At 43.6% G+C, this 20178-nt stretch overlaps 1 protein-coding gene across 1 annotated transcript in view; it reads left to right on the top strand.

The window, feature by feature from the left end:
• PARP8 (poly(ADP-ribose) polymerase family member 8) overlaps positions 1–20178 on the top strand; it is a 333484-nt gene that overhangs the window by 156398 nt on the left and 156908 nt on the right. The window contains exon 3 of the mRNA XM_073583404.1: positions 2635–2672. Within this exon, the coding sequence (XP_073439505.1) occupies positions 2635–2672 (38 nt within the window). The remainder of the gene's footprint in view (positions 1–2634; positions 2673–20178) is intronic.

Here is a 20178-nt window from a genome sequence, read left to right as displayed (position 1 = left end):
CAACCCTCAACCCCCTGCGGGATCTGTCTCTAATTAGTAATCAGAAATTAAATTAATTACCGACACATAAATCCTCCTAAAGATATGTATTTGTAATAATAATATCACTGAATAATAATAATAATTTCATAGAGATTAAAAAAAACAAAAAAACTACCACGGGGCCCTCGTGGAAGAAAATAAAAGAAATACTGATTAAATATAGATGTGGAAAAGGCTATAAAATGAAACGCTATAAAGCAATATTGCCAGAAATTTGCAACTTTGCACATTGAGGTAATAGTGTATAAGACCTTTATAATAACCGTAAGATGTAGAAAACCTAACAGGTGAGAAGTTGGAATCGCTTACGGTTCTCATACGTTTTGTTGGACACAGCTCTTGTAAGTTGAAAGGAGAAATAAACCATCGTAGTAATGCAACGAAAAAATAAAGAAAATATAAAAATGGAAAAAAAAGTGTGTATAAAGATATTCACATATTATTTGATTATTTAGCACCATTAATCCCACAGCACCTTACAGACTTCACTGTCCCCATTGGGGCTCACAATCTAGATTCCCTATCAGTATGTCTTCGGAGTGTGGGAGGAAACCTGAGAACCCGGAGGAAACCCACGCAAACACGGGGAGAACATACAAACTCCTTTGGAAACCAGGACCCCAGCGGTGCAAGGCTGCAGTGCTAACCACTGAGCCACCGTGCTGCCCATGTTTTATGTCTTTTTTGACTGTGCTTACGAAACAAATGTACCATATATTGCTTGATATAGCTACATCCGTGCGCGTTATGACTAATATTTTAACTAAGGCCCCCACACACATTGGATGGCTGTTGGCTTTGGCTGATTGTTCAGCGGACTCCCCCCCAATATAGAAGTGCGCTCACTCGACAGAATGCTCGTCTTAAACTTCCTTTACTTAACCTTATTTTTTTATTTTTTGGGTTCTCCATCAGGGGGCCAGTGACAGAAGATAGGCTATCTATAATTCTGTTAGCCCTGCAGGCAACGTGGGGTTAACTAGCCCAACTGACCACAAGATGGCACATGTCACTGTCTTTTAGGAAAGGTCAGGGTTAATAAGCAGATATAGGGTGTGGTAGAGCTGCTCACTTGGCTGCACTAGGAGGTAGACACGGGCTCTCTGCGGCCTTAAGAACTTCCTTTGCTTTATAGTAGGCAGCATAAACCAAGGGGGGATCGTAAAGAAAATACAGCCCTCTGGGCAAAACAGGAAAATAAAACAAAATGGGGGCAGAACAAACCCAGTCCTTCTGTGAGCGGGGTCGCTCCCACTCACGGCTGACAGAACACACACAGTTCAGGTTCTCTAGTCCATGCAGCACTTTCCTGCAGCGCTCCTTCTCCAGACCCCCACACTGAGAGTTCTTTCCCTCAGCCATTTATGTCCAGACCATGTGACTCCTCCACCGCGTGACTGATCACATGACTGTGACCTCATCAAGGTCCTGTCAGCACACAGTGGTGCAGATATGGAGGGACACTCTCCCACCCGCTCTAAGAATGTCTCTCTAACAGTCAGCCCGTAACATAACTTAACCCTCACAACACTTACTGTGTACTAGATTTTATATCAGTGACGCCATTAGGCACAGTAAAATGAACCAAGAAAAAGAGACTTGCCCATAAGAAAGGGAACACCACTTATAGGAACACGTATCATGGACAAAAAATGTTTTTTTGAATTGAGGATTTTGAAAATGAATGGGGCGGCATGGTGGCTCAGTGGATAGCGTTGCAGCGCTGGGGTCCTGGGTTCGAATCCCACCAAGGACAACATCTGCAAGGAGTTTGTATGTTCTCCCCGTGTTTGCGTGGGTTTCCTCCGGGTACTCCGGTTTCCTCCCACATTCTAAAGACATACTGATAGGGAATTTAGATTGTGAGCCCCATTGGGGACAGTGGTGATAATGTGTGCAAACTGTAAAGCGCTGCGGAATATGTTAGCGCTATATAAAAATAAAGATTATTATTATTATTATCAGTCCTGGAGGAAAAAGAAGCAGATTTCTTTGATGAGATGTATTATAAAGTTCCTTATATTCATGTGTACTATTGATTTATGAAATAAAAACTAAAATGACGCTTACCCTGTAGTGAGGGAATGGCATGCTCATCGGACACTATACCGTGACATACCCGGAGTGATCTCCTCTTTATTCAGCGGTGTTACTTATAAGATTCATAGAACAAGCAATATACGTTTGTCTAGTGAAGGAGAACAAAGAATATACTAATATCTTTCCCGATACCACATATGGGGCCTACTGTGGAATCTTTAGTCCTTTGTTTTTACCTTTTTCCGTACTTTTAGTGAAAAGGATGACCATCCTCTACCTCAGGGCTTATAGCGTCAGCTCATGGAATGATGTTATATATCAGCTCTAGTTCAATCACATCATTCAATCAATACATAATATCATGACGAGCCATCCGCCAATAAATCAAATTATTCTTTAATTCCTTAATGTGTTTTTTTTTCTTACGCTCAAACCATTTTTATACTATATGTAATGTATCTAACGGTCAAGGAAAAAAAACAGTAAAAATTATTACGTAATAATAAAACCTATAATGTTATTAACAATAATAATTATTTCTCTTTTTTACAGTGTCGCTTATTCTGTGAACGTCTCTGAGGATTACCCAGGTAAAGTCACAGGTTATTTTTCTGAAATCCTACCTCCAGTAACGCCATTATGTTGTTTGTTTCCACCATATCCGCGATGCCATCGTTCCTGCGCCATTTTTGCTCCAGATGTCCGTATTGAACACTGGAAATGAAATGCGGGAAGTCACGTAGGGGTTGTCAGAGGGCAAATGCTGACTTCTAGGCCACCGTAGTCAAGAGTCTTGATATATGACTGGTATAAAAAAAAAAATTGCATAATTGTTCATGCCTTGTTAAAGGCAACTATTTTAAAATGTAGTCTGATCTTCATGTTATAAAGAAGCCAAATGTATTAATAGACTGTATAGTGTTCTAGTAAAAAAAAAAATCAATAGAACAAGTAATTTATTTATATGAAAGGGGATCTCCAGTTTCAAAACCCCCCCCCAATTTTAAAGGAAAAAAAAATGCTAGACTCACCCTTCTCGGGTCCAGCGTCCAATCTCTGCAGCCACTCCCAGTGGCTGCTGTTGTCTGCAGTACTAATGTCACATCGACGCCGCTGCTGCCAATCACTGAGCGTCTGCTCGATGTCAGTTATTGGCTGCGGTGCTGTCAATGTGGCATCAGCATTGTAGACAATAACTAACACTAGAATCAGTGGCGGAGACTCAGCTCTGGACCTGGGGATGGTGAGTAAAGGACATATTTTTTTTTCTTTTTAATAAAGTGCATCTGGGAACAAAGGTTTTGCTGAAATGGGAAAATCTCTTTAATCTCTGCCAGTACTGGGTTTAGGAGTCCAGTGGGTGGTACTATTTAGTGATTGACAGCGGTCTTTGTATATAATGAATTATGTCAATCACTAATAAGGCTGCTCGCTGTACTGCAAGGCCAAGAATGCTGAGATTGACATCAATTTATTGCAAGTTATATATGATAATCTACTTAGCTTCTCCTGCTAGGCTTATCATAGAGCCCCGGGCTCATAAATCCCAGTCATTAGCTGTAATCTGCATTGAAACAGTAAGGCTATGTGCACACATTGCATCAAATTTCTGCGTCTCTTGACTGGAAAAAACGCAGCTGCAAATTTTTTTTTTTTTTTTTTGCTTTGGTCCTTTTTTTTGCCTGGGTTTTGGATTGATTTGAGTCAAGTCAATGGTGAAAGAGGCACAGAGAACTGACATGCAGCAGATTATTTTCTGCACCAAATCTGCAAGTCAAAAAATAAGCAATGTGTGCATGACGCGTCAGGTTTCTCATTCACTTTGCTGTCATCGGGTTTTTCTAGAAAATATGCACGGCAAAAACGCACCAAATCTGCAACATGTGAACAAGCCCTAAAAATGTTCACTTTTTATTCCCTCTGCAGCGCCACCTAGGGGATATAAAGAGTTATACAGAATCCATTAAAATGCATAGACATGGCAGGTTCTCCATAGAACAAGGGAGAGAGAGACACCTTCTGTTCTGCCCGATTTATGGAGTGTGCCCAAAAAACTGAGGTTATTGAAATAATTATATGAGAAAGAGAGAAAAAAGGATGGCACTCACCGTTACCGAAAGTAGAAGTCTTTATTTCATGGATAAAAATGCATGGGCTCGGGAGCAATGTAGAGGGTGCGGACAACGGTCGTTTCGCGCTCCTGTGCTTCAACGGATCCTTAGGACCCGTTGAAGCGCAGGAGCATGAAGCGGCCGTTGTCCGCACTCTCTACATTGCTCCCAAGCCCATGCATTTTTATCCATGAAATAAAGACTTCTACTTTCGGTAACGATAAGTGCCATCTTTTTTCTCTCTTTATGCTATTGGACTTTGTATATTTTCTTAGGATTGAGCACCCGTTCCTTGGGGTATATGGCATTCACATTGTGTGTGAGGGGTCTACCATATTTAGATTTGTCTAAGAGACCACGGTGGTGCAGCGGTGCCTATTCTGTTTTTCTTTTTTTGGAGATAATTACCGGTATATGAGAACCTAACTGTGACACAAGTAGACATTATATTCTAAATACTTTCCGGAAATACTGAAAAGTTCTTTTAAATTGTATAAACTGCTTTCTTATTTTCTATACAAGTGCAGTAAGGGTAATGTACCAGGGGATTGCATTATCTCAGCTGTTGTTAACAGATACCAAAAAGCTTCAGGGAAATCAGCGTCCCACAGGCTTAACAAGTTAGACGCCATTTGAGGAGAGTCTGTGGCTTATGCCCTGTACACAGACACTGAAACACACCAGACAGCAGCCCGCAGTTTGTTGATAGGCTCCAGCTACCCCCAGGGATTTTGATTTCTTTGTGACGACTCTTTTCAGTGTGCAGCAAAGTCTCATTTGCTAATGAATCCACCCTAGATCAATGGCCGCCCTCGCATCCTGCCTTGTTTACTAACCGTTTGGCTGCTGTAACCATGTTATTTTGTGTATGTGTGAGGGAGCACCAGGGCCGTAGTCGTGGCGGAGACTAATGGCTCTTGCGCACCCTGGCCTCCCGTCACATACAAAGAACGTCCTTTAGTCAGTGTACTTGCCTCTCTGCTCTCTGCACCTTCAGGGTCTCCTCTGACCTGCTGCAGACCCTTTCCATACGACTGCGCACAAACAGAGGCACAGCCTAGTTGCAACTTAAAACGTAGAACTTTACTTTTTCCTTTTTGCAACACATCCTTGTCAGATACAACATCTGCATAGAGTTCCATACAGTCCACATTCTCCACTTTCCCTGCACTTCTTCCTACGGCCTTCAGTATGTGCCTGGGTCATACCACCTCTTGCGGTAACGCAGCGTCCTCCCTGTTCAGACTCACTACGCTTAGGAGTTCCCTCGTCCTTTTTGCCCCGGATGCGAGGGCATCTGCTCATGCAGTGAACTGCCACATTGTAGAGCCACCTGCGTCCCTGTACTATTGTGACCTTTGCTTTAGCCTTTGTTCCACCACTGCTGTCACACTGCTGCTAAGACTGTACTTCTGGCCGACTGGGCCCTGGATGGCTGGGTTCCTAACTTTGAATGTTATGGAGCTACTGGGTAGCTCGGGCTCTAAAGCCCACCCAAGCTGTCTGTGATCTCTAACCCCTCTGGAACTAACCAGGAAACTGTGCCTGCCTTATTCCAGTTAACTCTTCCTACAGTTAACTATTTACACTACTTATACTAAGGTGTCATGTGCCCCCTCTAGTGGCCAACCTAAGGTACAGCAGGTACGTGGGATGCAGTGACAAGCAGGAGGAAGATCAAGAGTTAAACGGTATTTAATACAGGGAATACTCCACACAGGGAGAAATTAGAGGAGGTATGGGGATTAAGGTTCAGGAAGAGAATAAGTGTTCAAATAACGGGTAAACTTATCAGTCTAATGTTTCCAGAGGAGGGAGAATGGAGATCCCGCAGTGGCATCGTAGGCGACACATGAAGTCTCTGGCGTGGTCCCGGAGGAATGTGAGGCACTGTCTTCTGACAGCCACGACGTATCCTGGCTCTCCTAAGCGTAGTCTTCGGGGCGAGGTGTCCATGGAGGAGGCGTCTGTGGCTTCGGTGCAGAAGGGGTGAGATCAGCGGTGGGGACCGAGGATATCCTGCTAGTTTTGTGTGTGTTTACCCTGGTCAAGCCTACAGCGTGTACTGTCAGGCGGCGGTACAGTACGGATGTCTCCTCAGTGTCAGAGGTGGGAGAGATCACAGTCATGCGCTGCTCGTAGCCTGGCTGCGCATGTGTCTATCGCCAAAAACACCCTGGTCTCCTGGTGTCGCACTGTGGAGAGTGAGTCAACCTTCTGATGCGCTCGCTGTCTTCCCACCAAAGAGAGTGTTTTGTTGCGCGCCGTCCCCTGTAGTCAAGTGCAAAGGTCTGTCCCGGTCAGAAAAATCCTTCCCCTGGCAACAATGGTGACAGCCCCAATAGTTCCATCCCTAATACGAGCGAGGTACCATTAGTCTGGTCCATCTCCCTACATTTCACTGTCCCTAGACAAATATGGAAATACAATACAACACACAGTAATATAAAACATTATATAGATAGCACCATGAAATCACATTTACATAGTATGGTCACACTATCACTACATTAAGAACCGGGACGTGTTTAAAGGAGGAGGGGCGCATCCCAGTCTTTGTAACCCCTTACATATGTTCCCTTGGTTTATTTCTTGATCCTTTATTGACTGTTGTGTTCGCCTAAAATACCACAATTGTAACATTATCCTATCGAACCAATAATAAAGGGGCACTCCAGGGTTTTTATTTTTGCCCCTTTCTTTACTCATCAGTATTGTGTGTGTAATATGACTTTAAATACTTACTCATCACCGCTGTCCACCATTTCTAGCAATGCTCCAATGCTTCCCTTCTTCATGGAACCATGTTGTGACCAGCCAGCTCACACAGCATTTTCTGTAGACCAGAAGTCACTTTCTCAGTAAGTCTATAAGACTCTGACCAAGGCTCTCGTAGACTTCTATTAGGGTATGTCTCCACAAAGCGTGATCCCTGCGCTTTGGACGCAGCGGATACCCCGCTCCGCCCAAAGCGCCGCCCCCTATTGTACGCGCGGTGATTCCGCGTGTGTTCATTGAACACATGCAGAATCACCACATGCTATTCATAGACTGTGCTATTTATCTTGCAGAGACTGAGCGTAAAGATAACTAGACATGCTGCAGTCTTGAAAGACGCGCCGCATGTGTGTATACGCAGGACAGCCGGAGGCGTCGCTGCACGCATAGGGGAAATGGGATTTCATTAAATCCCCTCCACTATGCTGTAACATCTGGATGCTGCGGATTGGATGCTGTGGCTGCACACAGCGTCCAATCCGCAGCAAATACTGACCAAATCCTTAACGTGGAAACATACACTAAAGAATTGAACTAACCTGAAAGATCAGAAATCATAGCCTGATACATGGGCACATGGTGAGAAGCTCAGGGAACAAGGAGAGGCATTAGCTGGATGGCTCCCTTCAAGTTCTCCACACACGTCCATGTTTGATTAATAAGTCTGCCTATCTGCAAAGAAAGAGAGTCCTGTCAAACATGAAGAAGCCACATATTGCTTCCATTCTTAATATCATATTTGTTCATAAAATATGGATGTTTAGGTTATAGTACTGCCAGTGTCAGGGGTGGACACTGCTGACAGCTTGAGGCCCCTGTGCAAGAAATGTGTCTGCCCCCCTCCTTTTATGATGACAAAGATTTATATATATTATGTATTATATAATTCATTATAAGTCCCTGACAGCATCTTCTGCAACTTTTCAATTCATTATAAAGTGTCCTTTGTACCTTATCACCTCTTCTACCACTTCTCAATAAATTTTAAATGCCTGATAGCATCACAATGAATTGTGAGAAGGGGGAGGACGCTAACAGGGGCTTAGCACCCTTCTCCACCGCCCAATTCATTTTACATCCAAATCTAACGTCTTCTTCCACCTCCTCCTGTTCGTAAGTCCACCTTCCTCACATCCCAATCCCAACATCACCTCCAGCATTGCCTTCTCCATCACTCCCATCATTGCCCCCTCCACCACCCCATCATTGCCATCTCCATCACCTCCATGATTGCCTTCTCCACCACCCCCATCATTGCCCTCTCCACCAACCCATCATTGCCCTCTTCACCATCCCATCATTGCCCTCTCCATCACCTCCATGATTGCCTTCTCCACCACCCCATCATGGTCTTCTCCACCACCCCATCATTGCCATCTCCATCACCTCCATGATTGCCTTCTTCACCACCCCATCATGGTCTTCTCCACCACCCCCATCATTACCCTTTCCACCACGTCCATTATTGTTCTCCCCCACCACCCACCCCATCATTTCCCTTTCCACCACCTTCATCATTGCCTTCTACCCCACCATCCAAATCATTTCCCTTTCCACCACCTCTGTCATTGCTTTCTCCCCCATCACCACCATCATTGCCCTCTCCACCACTTACACACACATACACACAGACACACACAGCGCCACTCACCTCTGCACGTTCCCCGGCAGCCGCAGCACACACACACAAACACACATAGACAGACACATACACACAAACAGACACACACACAGCACCACTCACCTCTCTGCACTCTCCCCGCAGCATCTTCCTCCCCTGAATAAGAAGTCCTCGTGACTTTGTAATGTGTTGGGAATAAAATCACCATTCTGAATTTCCCCATGGTGGGACGATTAAAGAATTATCTTATTATTTCTTATTTGTATCTCCAAGACGCCTGGACATTCCTTTATGCATCAGCGCAGGTAATATCCACGAATCTTCCCATTTGAGAATGTCCTCTGCTTTTGACACAGTTGACCACTGCCTCCTACTACAGATCCTCTCCTACTTTGGCATCAAAGACCTCGCCCTATCCTGGATCTCCTCATTCCTTTCCAATACCTTTCCAACCGCACATTCAGCGTCTCCCACTCCCACACTACCTCCTCATCTCACCCTCTCTCTGTTGGACCCCTACTCTTCTCAATCTATACACTTGGCCTGGGACAACTGATAAAGTCCCATGGATTCCAGTACCGCTTTTATGTTTATGACACTCAGATCTACTTCTCTGGCCCAGACGTCACCTCTCTGCTGTCCAGAATCCCAGAGTGTCTATCAGCCATACCCTCCTCCTTCTCCTCTCGCTCCTTCAAACTCAATGTGGATAAATCTGAACTCACCATGTTTCCTCCATCTCACAGATCTTCCTTACCTGATCTAACACAATTAATGACATCACGCTTTCCCTTGTACCGGAAGTCCACTGCCTCGGAGTAACACTTGACTCTGCCCTGTCCTTCAAATCACACATCAAGGCTCTTTCCACCTCCTGTCGCCTCCAGCTCAAAAATATCTCCGCCTCGACTACTGCAACATCCTTTTCTGTGGTCTCCCTGCTAACACTCTTGCACCTCTCCAGTCCATCCTTAACTCTGCTGCCCGAATAATTCATCTCTCTGCTCGCTGCTCCTCCACTTCTTCCCTCTGCAAATCTCTTCACTGGATCCCATTCCCTCAGCGTATCCAGTTCAAATTACTAATACTGACCTACAAAGCCATCCATAACATGTCTCCTCCATATACTGTATCTCTGAACTAATCTCCTGATATCTTCCCTCACGTAATCTCCGGTCCTCCCAAAACCTCCTTTTCTCCTCCACACTTATTCACTCCTCACCTAATCGCCTCTAAAACTTCTCCCGAAAATCCCTCATCCTTTGGAATTCTGTGCCCCAATACGTCCGACTATCAACCACACTCGGATCCTTCAGACGGACCCTGAAAACCCACCTCTTCAAGAAAGCCTACAGCCTGCAATGACCCCGATGCCTCCTCACCACTATCGGATCTACCGCCTCATTAACACCGCAGCTGCCGCATAATTATGTGCCAGCATATACACCCACATAATAATGTGCCACCATATGCACCCACATAATTACCGTATATGCTAGCATAGACACCCATATAATTATGTGCCAGCCCATATATCCATATAATAATATGCCAACATATAAACGTACATAATTATGTGCCAGCATACACACCCACATAATAATCTGCCAGCATATACATCCACATAATAATATGCCAGCATATACACCCACATAATAATGTGCCAGCCCATATACCCACATAATAATGTGCCAGCCCATATACCCACATAATAATATGCCAGCATGTACACCCACATAATAATGTGCCAGCCCGTATACCCACATAATAATGTGCTAGTCCATATACCTACATAATAATGTGCCAGCATATACACCCACATAATAATGTGCCAGGCCATACACCCACATAATAATGTGCCAGCATATACACCCACATAATAATGTGCCATCCCATATACCCACATAATAATATGCCAGCATATACACCCACATAATAATGTGCCAGCCCATATACCCACATAATATGCCAGCATATGCACCCACATAATAATGTGCCAGCATATACACCCACATAATAATGTGCCAGCCCATATGCCCACATAATAATGTGCCAGCATATACACCCACATAATAATGTGCCAGCATATACACCCACATAATAATGTGCCAGCCCATATACCCACATAATATGCCAGCATATGCACCCACATAATAATGTGCCAGCATATACACCCACATAATAATGTGCCAGCCCATACACCCACATAATAATGTGCCAGCATATACACCCACATAATAATGTGCCAGCATATACACCCACATAATAATGTGCCAGCCCATATACCTACATAATAATGTGCCAGCATATACACCCACATAATAATATGCCAACATATACACCCACATAATAATGTGCCAGCATATACACCCACATAATAATGTGCCAGCATATACACCCACATAATAATGTGCCAGCATATACACCCACATAATAATGTGCCAGCATATACACCCACATAATAATGTGCCAGCATATACACCCACATAATAATATGCCAACATATACACCCACATAATAATGTGCCAGCATATACACCCACATAATAATGTGCCAGCATATACACCCACATAATAATGTGCCAGTATATACACCCACATAATAATGTGCCAGCATATACACCCACATAATAATGTGCCAACATATACACCCACATAATAATGTGCCAGCATATACACCCACATAATAATATGCCAACATATACACCCACATAATAATGTGCCAGCATATACACCCACATAATAATGTGCCAGCATATACACCCACATAATAATGTGCCAGCATATACACCCACATAATAATGTGCCAGCATATACACCCACATAATAATGTGCCATCCCATATACCTACAGTTGTGGCCGAAAGTATTGACACCCTTGCAATTCAGTCAGATAATACTCAGTTTCTTCCTGAAAATGATTGCAAACACAAATTCTTTGTTATTATTATCTTCATTTAATTTGTCTTAAATGAAAAAACACAAAAAGAATTGTCCTAAAGCCAAATTGGATATAATTCCACACCAAACATAAAAAGAGGGTGGACAAAAGTATTGGCACTGTTCGAAAAATCATGTGATGCTTCTCTAATTTGTGTAATTTTTTTTTCCAAAATCATATTTATTAAAATTTTACATAGTTAAACAGGAAAACACATCAATTCCGCAACAGCGCAGAGTAGATTAATAATACATCAAGAAAACAGACATACAAACGTAGGAGGCAAGGAATAAGGGGGGAAAATAGGGTAGGTACACCTAAGTATACGACTGTAAATTACTTAGATCAAAGGTCTTAACAGAAACTGATCTGCTAAAGTGCAGGTTCCTGAATATCAAAGTGGCATATAAGCTAGACACATAGCAGGGTTCCTCGCGGGCAGGGAATATCAGACCCTGAATCGAAGTAGCACAAGCATCATCACGGTGGATTGAAGGAGAGACGGCTACCAAGCCATGGTTCCCAAATCTGGGACTTTTTCTTTTTAGATGACGCAGATAATACCAGAGCCCTTTCGTATTGGCAATGAAGGTTCATCCTGTCAATCACAAATTGTATGGTCGGAGCGCTGGCCACTCTCCATTTGGATGCCACTGCCAGTCTAGCGGCTATAAACAAATGTGAGAACACTCCTCTCAACACATACGGGATCTCATCCAAACCGATATGCAATAAAACCATACTGGGTTGTAAGGCCATCCGGATCCCAGTTACCTCAGCTATCACGTCCTCTAGGCTAGCCCAAAAATTTAGTAATTTCGGGCATGACCACCACATGTGGCTAAGTGTCCCCAACATACCGCAGCCTCTCCAACACAATGGGGAGCACTGAGGGCCAAAGTGAGCAACTTTAACTGGGTAATAGTACCAGCGTAAGTGGACTTTTTTCAATTATTCCAGATGGTTTAAACATGAGGAAACTCTCCGAACCTCTAACACCGCCTCCCGCCACCCATCAGGCGCTAGGGTGACCTCCAAGTCATCCTCCCATTGTCTCATGAATTGCAGTTTAACCTCTGGGTCAGGATCATTCAGGGCTCTATACAAGATAGATACATTGTGAGTACTAGGTCCGGGCATCAGGAAGAGGCCATTTACTGTACGGTCTAGGTTAGAATTAAAGAAGTACGACGGTTATGTAGTGTGTATAAGATGTCTTAGTTGCAAAAACTGATAAAATCTATGTCGAATATCTGGGTGTTTTGCAACTAGGTGGTCAAACGGCTTAATCGCTGTGCCATCACACAGCTGATGAAGTGAATTTACCCCAGCCAGTACCCATGGCTGTAAATCTATATACGGGATATGTAATTCTAGCGCCTTCAATGACACTTCAGTTAACGGGATTTTAATAAGAGTCGGGACCGTCTGTCTCCAAAAATGCAGTACAGTAGACATGGCTGGTAGAGGGAGATTATAAGGCCGCAGCCCAAAGACTTCAACCTCTAACATAGATCGGGTGGAGCCTCTAGTCGCATAGAAATTTTCGATTTGCAACCATCTATAATCCTTATCTAGCTGCCACCAATCCCGCAGCCCCGCTACCACTGAGGCCTTATAATACGCCATCAAATTTGGCAATCCCATTCTCCCCAGATCATAAGGGTAATACAAAAGGGACTTGGCCACTCGAGTTTTGTGGGCCCATATGTATTTGGTTGTTAAGCGCTGAAGGTTTGTTATAATTTTGCTTGGGACCCTCAAAGAGAGACATCTGAAATAATATAATATCTTGGGGAGAATTTTCATCTTGAAAATATTAATTCTAGCCACCCAGTAGGTCATAAACAAATGTAAGGTGTCCAGCTCGGTCTTTATCTGTCTGAATAAAGCAGTATAGTTCGCCTCTATGATATGTTGAGAGTGTGTAAGCTTTATACCAAGGTAAGGGATACCCTGATCAGGCCAACGAAAGGGAAACTTATTCTCTAATTCAGCTTTGGTGACCAAAGGGACCGCGACAGGGAATACCAGTGATTTGGATGCATTCAATTTGTATTAGGATACTGACGCAAAACGACCGCTCCAGGTCCACACAGGCTATGATAACGTCGTCTGCATAAAGACCGATCTTGTGAGCAGCCGGGCCCACCATCAGACCTGAGATATCAGAGTTAAGACGGATTTTCTCCGCCAGTGGCTCCATGCATAATGCAAATATAATGGGGGATAGTGGGCATCCCTGTCGTGTCCCGTTAGTGATCAACAAGGGGGTAGATACAAACCCAGAGGCTAGGACTCTGGCTGATGGGGTGGAATATATGGCTAAAATTGCCGAAAGGATGGGGCCCTCCAAACCAAACTTCCTAAGAACACTTCCCAAATATCCCCAGTGCACCCTAACAAAGGCCTTCTCAGCGTCCAAGGACAGGAATGCACTGGGAAGGCCCGACAGTTCCGCCACCCTAATGAGATTCAACATTCGGCGGGTACCATCCTTGGTTTCCCGGCCAGCCACAAAACCGACCTGGTCAGGAGAGACAAGAGAGGGGATTATTAAATGAAGGCGGGAGGCTAGCAATTTGGTATATATCTTTAAATCACAATTCAATAAAGCAATGGGTCTAAAATTCCCAGGACTATCAGGGGTCTTACCTGGCTTAGGGAGAGTGGTAATAGTAGCTTCCAAATTAGGGGCAGCAACTTTGCCTGAATCCCGCCGACTTGAAAACAACCTTAATAGATATGGGGCCAGAAGTTCCTGAAAAGTGCGATAATATTAATTTGAAAGTCCATCCGGATCAGGCGCGGTGTGAGGTTAATGCTTTTAATAGTTTTTTTGATCTCCTCTTCTGTAAATGGGACGTTTAACAATAATAATTGTTCTTGGGATACATGCGGTAAATTAACTGATTGCAGATATGAATTGATTGCTACCTGAGTAGTTTGACGGGTCTGCGGGTCAGAATGTAAGTTATATAAATGGGAGTAGTACTTTACAAATGTCTCCGCGATGTCAATCGGATTCCTAACCAGACACCCATTCTGATCTTGTAAACCATCTATTCTGGATTTAGCCTCTCGTTTACATACCCTACGTGCCAGTATTGCTCCCGCCCTATCTCCAGTGGTGTAAAAGTGAGTTTTAAGCTTACGTAAATTACGGGCATAGGCAGAAAGCAAAACCTCCCGAAACTGAAAGCGAACCCCGTATATCTCATCCGACACCGCCTGCGAGGGTGAGGTTTTATTCAGTGATTCCAACTGGTCAAGTCTAGCTAAGAGGTCATCCCATATCTCTCTATTACGCTTCAGTGCTTCAGTATGGAGGCTTGTTGTATGAGATATCCCCGTATAACCACTTTATGCGCCTCCCATAGCGTTTCATCTGAAACTTCCCCATTATCGTTAACATGGAAGTAGTGAGTCAACTCAGTAGAGATACCACACGTCACCTTCTCATTTAGTAAAAGAGACGGGTTCAGACGCCACCGAAAAGCAGGGTTCGCATGATGTTTTAACGCTAACTGTAACACAATGGGAGCATGGTCAGACCAGGTAATTAGTCCTATGCTGGAGGAGACGCACCTAGGAAGAACCGAAGTATCCACCAGAATATGGTCTATCTGAGTATATGTACGGTGTCGGAAGGAATAAAAGGTATAATCTTTTTCACTCGCGTGGGAGTACCTCCAGAAATCGTGTAGATGGTATTCTTTGGCTATGCCTTTCACCTCCCCACTAGGCCGAATGCCACCTCGTGAGCAGTCTAGATCCTTGTTCATGGGAAGATTAAAGTCTCCACAGTATATCTTTTCACCCTGCGCCAGGCCATCCACTCTATGTAGTACTTTGCGGATAAATGTCTGTTGCGAATGATTTGGGGCATAGATGACTGTGATAGTGTGCAACTCGCCATTCAATGTGCATATGAGGGACAGAAATCTGCCCGCAGGATCCGCTACCTTCCGAATACAATTGATGGCTAATGTATTTTTAAAGATGATGCACACCCCAGCCTTTTTAGTGTTATTATTAGCAAAGTAAATATTAGAGAACTGTGGGTGACGCAGCCTAAAATTATCAGCTTCTATCAGATGCGTCTCCTGCAAGCAGATAATCTCTGCACCTGATTTTTTCACCTCTTTCCATAGGATGGACCTCTTACAGGGGGAATTCAACCCCCTAACATTTAAAGACATAATGGTAACACTCATAATTATACATGATAAAACTTGCTATCACACATACATTTTCTTGAACCCACATCATCCGCATCTGGGCTCGTGTGTTGGCAACATAGAGAACCACAGTAACCACATTAAAAAGATCCATCTCGGAGGTGCACCTAAAAAACAGGAGACAAGGGAAACAAAACACAGAGAAAAGTAAAAAAAATTCTAAACACAAAGTCATGCAGCCACTAGGCCAAAGGCCAGGCTAGTCAGGCAGTGAAACGCCTGAGTGGTCATTCTTGGACCGCAGGTAAATGCCAGCTCAGGGCAGTTCCAAGGTTCACTTCCAAAAAGATGGAAAATAACTGAGAGTTATCTTGGACGGGGTGCTGGAGCAAAAAGAAAAAAAAAACGGTGACAAAATCCGTAGCACCCTCACAGCAGAGTCCTGCATCCGAACAGCATCTCATCCTCCTCTTCAAGTTTGAATTCAGTCCTGAACAATTTTCTTTCCCATCGGGTTCTGGCGGGAAGCAAAGGAAATCTTCCAATCGGTTAGCTTGTTCTCAGCCTGTTTGGGAGATTGGCAGACCACACCACGACCTTCATAAGATATTATCAGCCTGACAGGATTGAATCCCCATTTGTATCGGATATGAACATCACGTAGTGCTTTACAAACATGAGCAAATTCTCGCCTCCTTGCCAGCGTGGACGCTGACTTCCCCTCTAATCTCTTGCAGCATGGACTGCATATCTTCCTTTAGGGAAGCACGAATGGAGGCCAGAAAGTCTCTCATGTCTCCTTTAGTAATAGGAGACAGGTTGCTGTGAGTCTCAGAAGCCCCCTCCCCCCAGAGCCACCCGATGAGTGGGAGTAAGCTGAGGGGTAAGCCCCAGCCATTTTACCTGCAGTTTGTCCTCGGGGGAAGAAATCTGGGAGCTTCGGCGGGGAACTGGGTTTCTTCGCTCTCTCTCGGGTCATCATATGCCCAGGACCTTCCAGGAGCCATTGCTGTGCACAGGGAGGAGGGAGGTAATATAGAGTGCTGTTATTAGCCGGTTTAGCAATGGGATGAAACTGAATGGGAGGAGACACAGATTAGATATTAGAAAAAACTTTTTGACAGTTAGAGTGATCAATGAGTGGAACAGGCTGCCACGAGAAGTGGTGAGTTCTCATTCAATGGAAGTCTTCAAACAGAGGCTGGACAGACATCTGACTGGGATGATTTAGCGAATCCTGCTTTGAGCAGGGGGTTGGACCAGATGGCCCAGGAGGTCCCTTCCAACTCTACGATTCTATGATTCTATGATTCTATGATTCTATGTCCGGAGAAGCAGGAGCCTGTGAGTTATGTGGCCTCTCTGGTCTGCATGCAGGCCACGCCCCCTCTAATTTGTGTAATTAACAGCACCTGTAACTTACCTGTGGCACCTAACAGGTGTTGGCAATAACTAAATCACACTTGCAGCCAGTTAACATGGATTAAAGTTGACTCAACCGCTGTCCTGTGTCCTTGTGTGTACCACATTGAGCATGGAGAAAAGAAAGAAGACCAAAGAACTGTCTGAGGACTTGAGAAACTAAATTGTGAGGAAGCATGAGCAATCTCAAGGCTACAAGTCCATCTCCAAAGACCTGAATGTTCCTGTGTCTACCGTGCGCAGTGTCATCAAGAAGTTTAAAGCCCATGGCACTGTGGGTAACCTCGACTAACATCCAAACAAGTTCAAGCTGCCCTGCAGTCCGAGGGTACAACAATGTCAACCCGTACTATCCGTCGGCGTCTGAATGAAAAGGGACTGTATGATAGGAGACCCAGGAAGACCCCACTTCTTACCCCGAGACATAAAAAAGCCAGGCTGGAGTTTGCCAAAACTTACCTGAAAAGCCTAAAACGTTTTGGAAGAATGTTCTCTGGTCAGATGAGACAAAATTAGAGCTTTTTGGGCAAAGGCATCAACATAGAGTTTACAGGAGAAAAAAAGAGGCATTCAAAAAAAGGAACACGGTCCCTACAGTCAAACATGGCGGAGCTTCCCTGATGTTTTGGGGTTGCTTTGCTGCCTCTGGCACTGGACTGCTTGACCGTGTGCATGGCATTAAGAAGTCTGAAGACTACCAACAAATTTTGCAGCATAATGTTGTGCCCAGTGTGAGAAAGCTGGGTCTCCCTCAGAGGTCATGGGTCTTCCAACAGGACAATGACCCAAAACACACTTCAAAAAGCACTAGAAAATGGTTTGAGAGAAAGCACTGAAGACTTCTAAGGTGGCCAGCAATGAGTCCAGACCTGAATCCCATAGAACACCTGTGGAGAGATCTAAAAATGGCAGTTTGGAGAAGGCACCCTTCAAATATCAGGGACCTGGAGCAGTTTGCCAAAGAAGAATGGTCTAAAATTCCAGCAGAGCATTGTAAGAAACTCATTGATGGTTACCGGAAGCGGTTGGTCGCAGTTATTTTGGCTAAAGGTTGTGCAACCAAGTATTAGGCTGAGGGTGCAAATACATTTGTCTGGCCCATTTTTGGAGTTTTGTGTGAAATGATCAATGTTTTGCTTTTTGCTTCATTCTCTTTTGTGTTTTTTCATCTAAGACAAATTAAATGAAGATAATAATACCAAAGAATTTGTGTTTGCAATCATTTTCAGGAAGAAACTGAGTATTATCTGACAGAATTGCAGGGGTGTCAATACTTTTGGCCACAACTGTACATAATAATGTGCCAGCATATACACCCACATAATAATATGCCAGCATAACACCCACATAATAATATGCCAGCATATACACCCACATAATAATATGCCAGCATATACACCCACATAATAATGTGCCAGCATATACACCCACATGATAATGTGCCAACATATACACCCACATAATAGTGTGCCAGCATATACACCCACATAATAATATGCCAACATATACACCCACATAATAATGTGCCAGCATATACACCCACATAATAATGTGCCAGCATATACACCTCGTAAAAAAATAATATGCCAGCATATACACCCACATAATAATGTGCCAGCATATACACCCACATAATAATGTGCCAGCATATACACCCACATAATAATATGCCAACATATACACCCACATAATAGTGTGCCAGCATATGCACCCACATAATAATATGTCAGCATATACACCCACATAATAATATGCCAACATATACACCCACATAATAATGTGCCAACATATACACCCACATAATAATGTGCCAACATATACACCCACATAATAATGTGCCAGCATATACACCCGCATAATAATATGCCAACATATACACCCACATAATAATGTGCCAACATATACACCCACATAATAGTGTGCCAGCATATACACCCACATAATAATGTGCCAGCATATACACCCGCATAATAATATGCCAGCATATACACCCACATAATAATGTGCCAGCATATACACCCACATAATAATATGCCAACATATACACCCACATAATAGTGTGCTAGCATATACACCCACATAATAATGTGCCAGCATATACACCCGCATAATAATATGCCAGCATATACACCCGCATAATAATATGCCAGCATATACACCCGCATAATAATATGCCAGCATATACACCCACATAATAATATGCCAACATATACACCCACATAATAATGTGCCAGCATATACACCCGCATAATAATATGCCAGCATATACACCCACATAATAATGTGCCAGCATATACACCCGCATAATAATATGCCAGCATATACACCCACATAATAATATGCCAGCATATACACCCACATAATAATGTGCCAGCATATACACCCACATAATAATGTGCCAGTATATACACCCACATAATAATGTGGCAACATATACACCCACATAATAATGTGCCAGCATATACACCCACATAATAATGTGCCAGCATATACACCCGCATAATAATGTGCCAACATATACACCACATAATAATGTGCCAGCATATACACCCACATAATAATGTGCCAGCATATACACCCACATAATAATGTGCCAGCATATACACCCACATAATAATGTGCCAGCATATACACCCACATAATAATGTGCCAGCATATACACCCACATAATAATGTGCCAGCATATACACCCACATAATAATGGGTATATCGGCTGGTGGAAGCCTTTGCTGGTTAGTAAAAATAGGGAGGACCCCACAACATTTTTTTTGGGTCCCCCTTTCTAATAAAGTAAAGTCTACGTAGACAGCTGTGAGCTGACATTAATAGCCTGGAATGTTCCATGTTTATTGCCCTCTTCCCAGAATAATAACACCAGCCCCCCAGCGGTCGACTTTGCCTCAGCTGGGTATTAAAAATAAGAGGGATCCCACGCCATTTTTCTCTTTTATTAGCTAAATACATGTACAGTAAAATACACACGCACTGCACTAATATATCACGCTGACATCTATAATAATAATAATAATAATAACAATTTTTTT

This window comes from Dendrobates tinctorius, unplaced genomic scaffold (genome assembly GCF_039654945.1).
Source record: "Dendrobates tinctorius isolate UK_male_01 unplaced genomic scaffold, ASM3965494v1 ptg000078l, whole genome shotgun sequence".
In the NCBI taxonomy this organism is placed as follows: Eukaryota; Metazoa; Chordata; class Amphibia; order Anura; family Dendrobatidae; genus Dendrobates; species Dendrobates tinctorius.
This window is presented reverse-complemented; position numbering and strand designations above follow the sequence as displayed.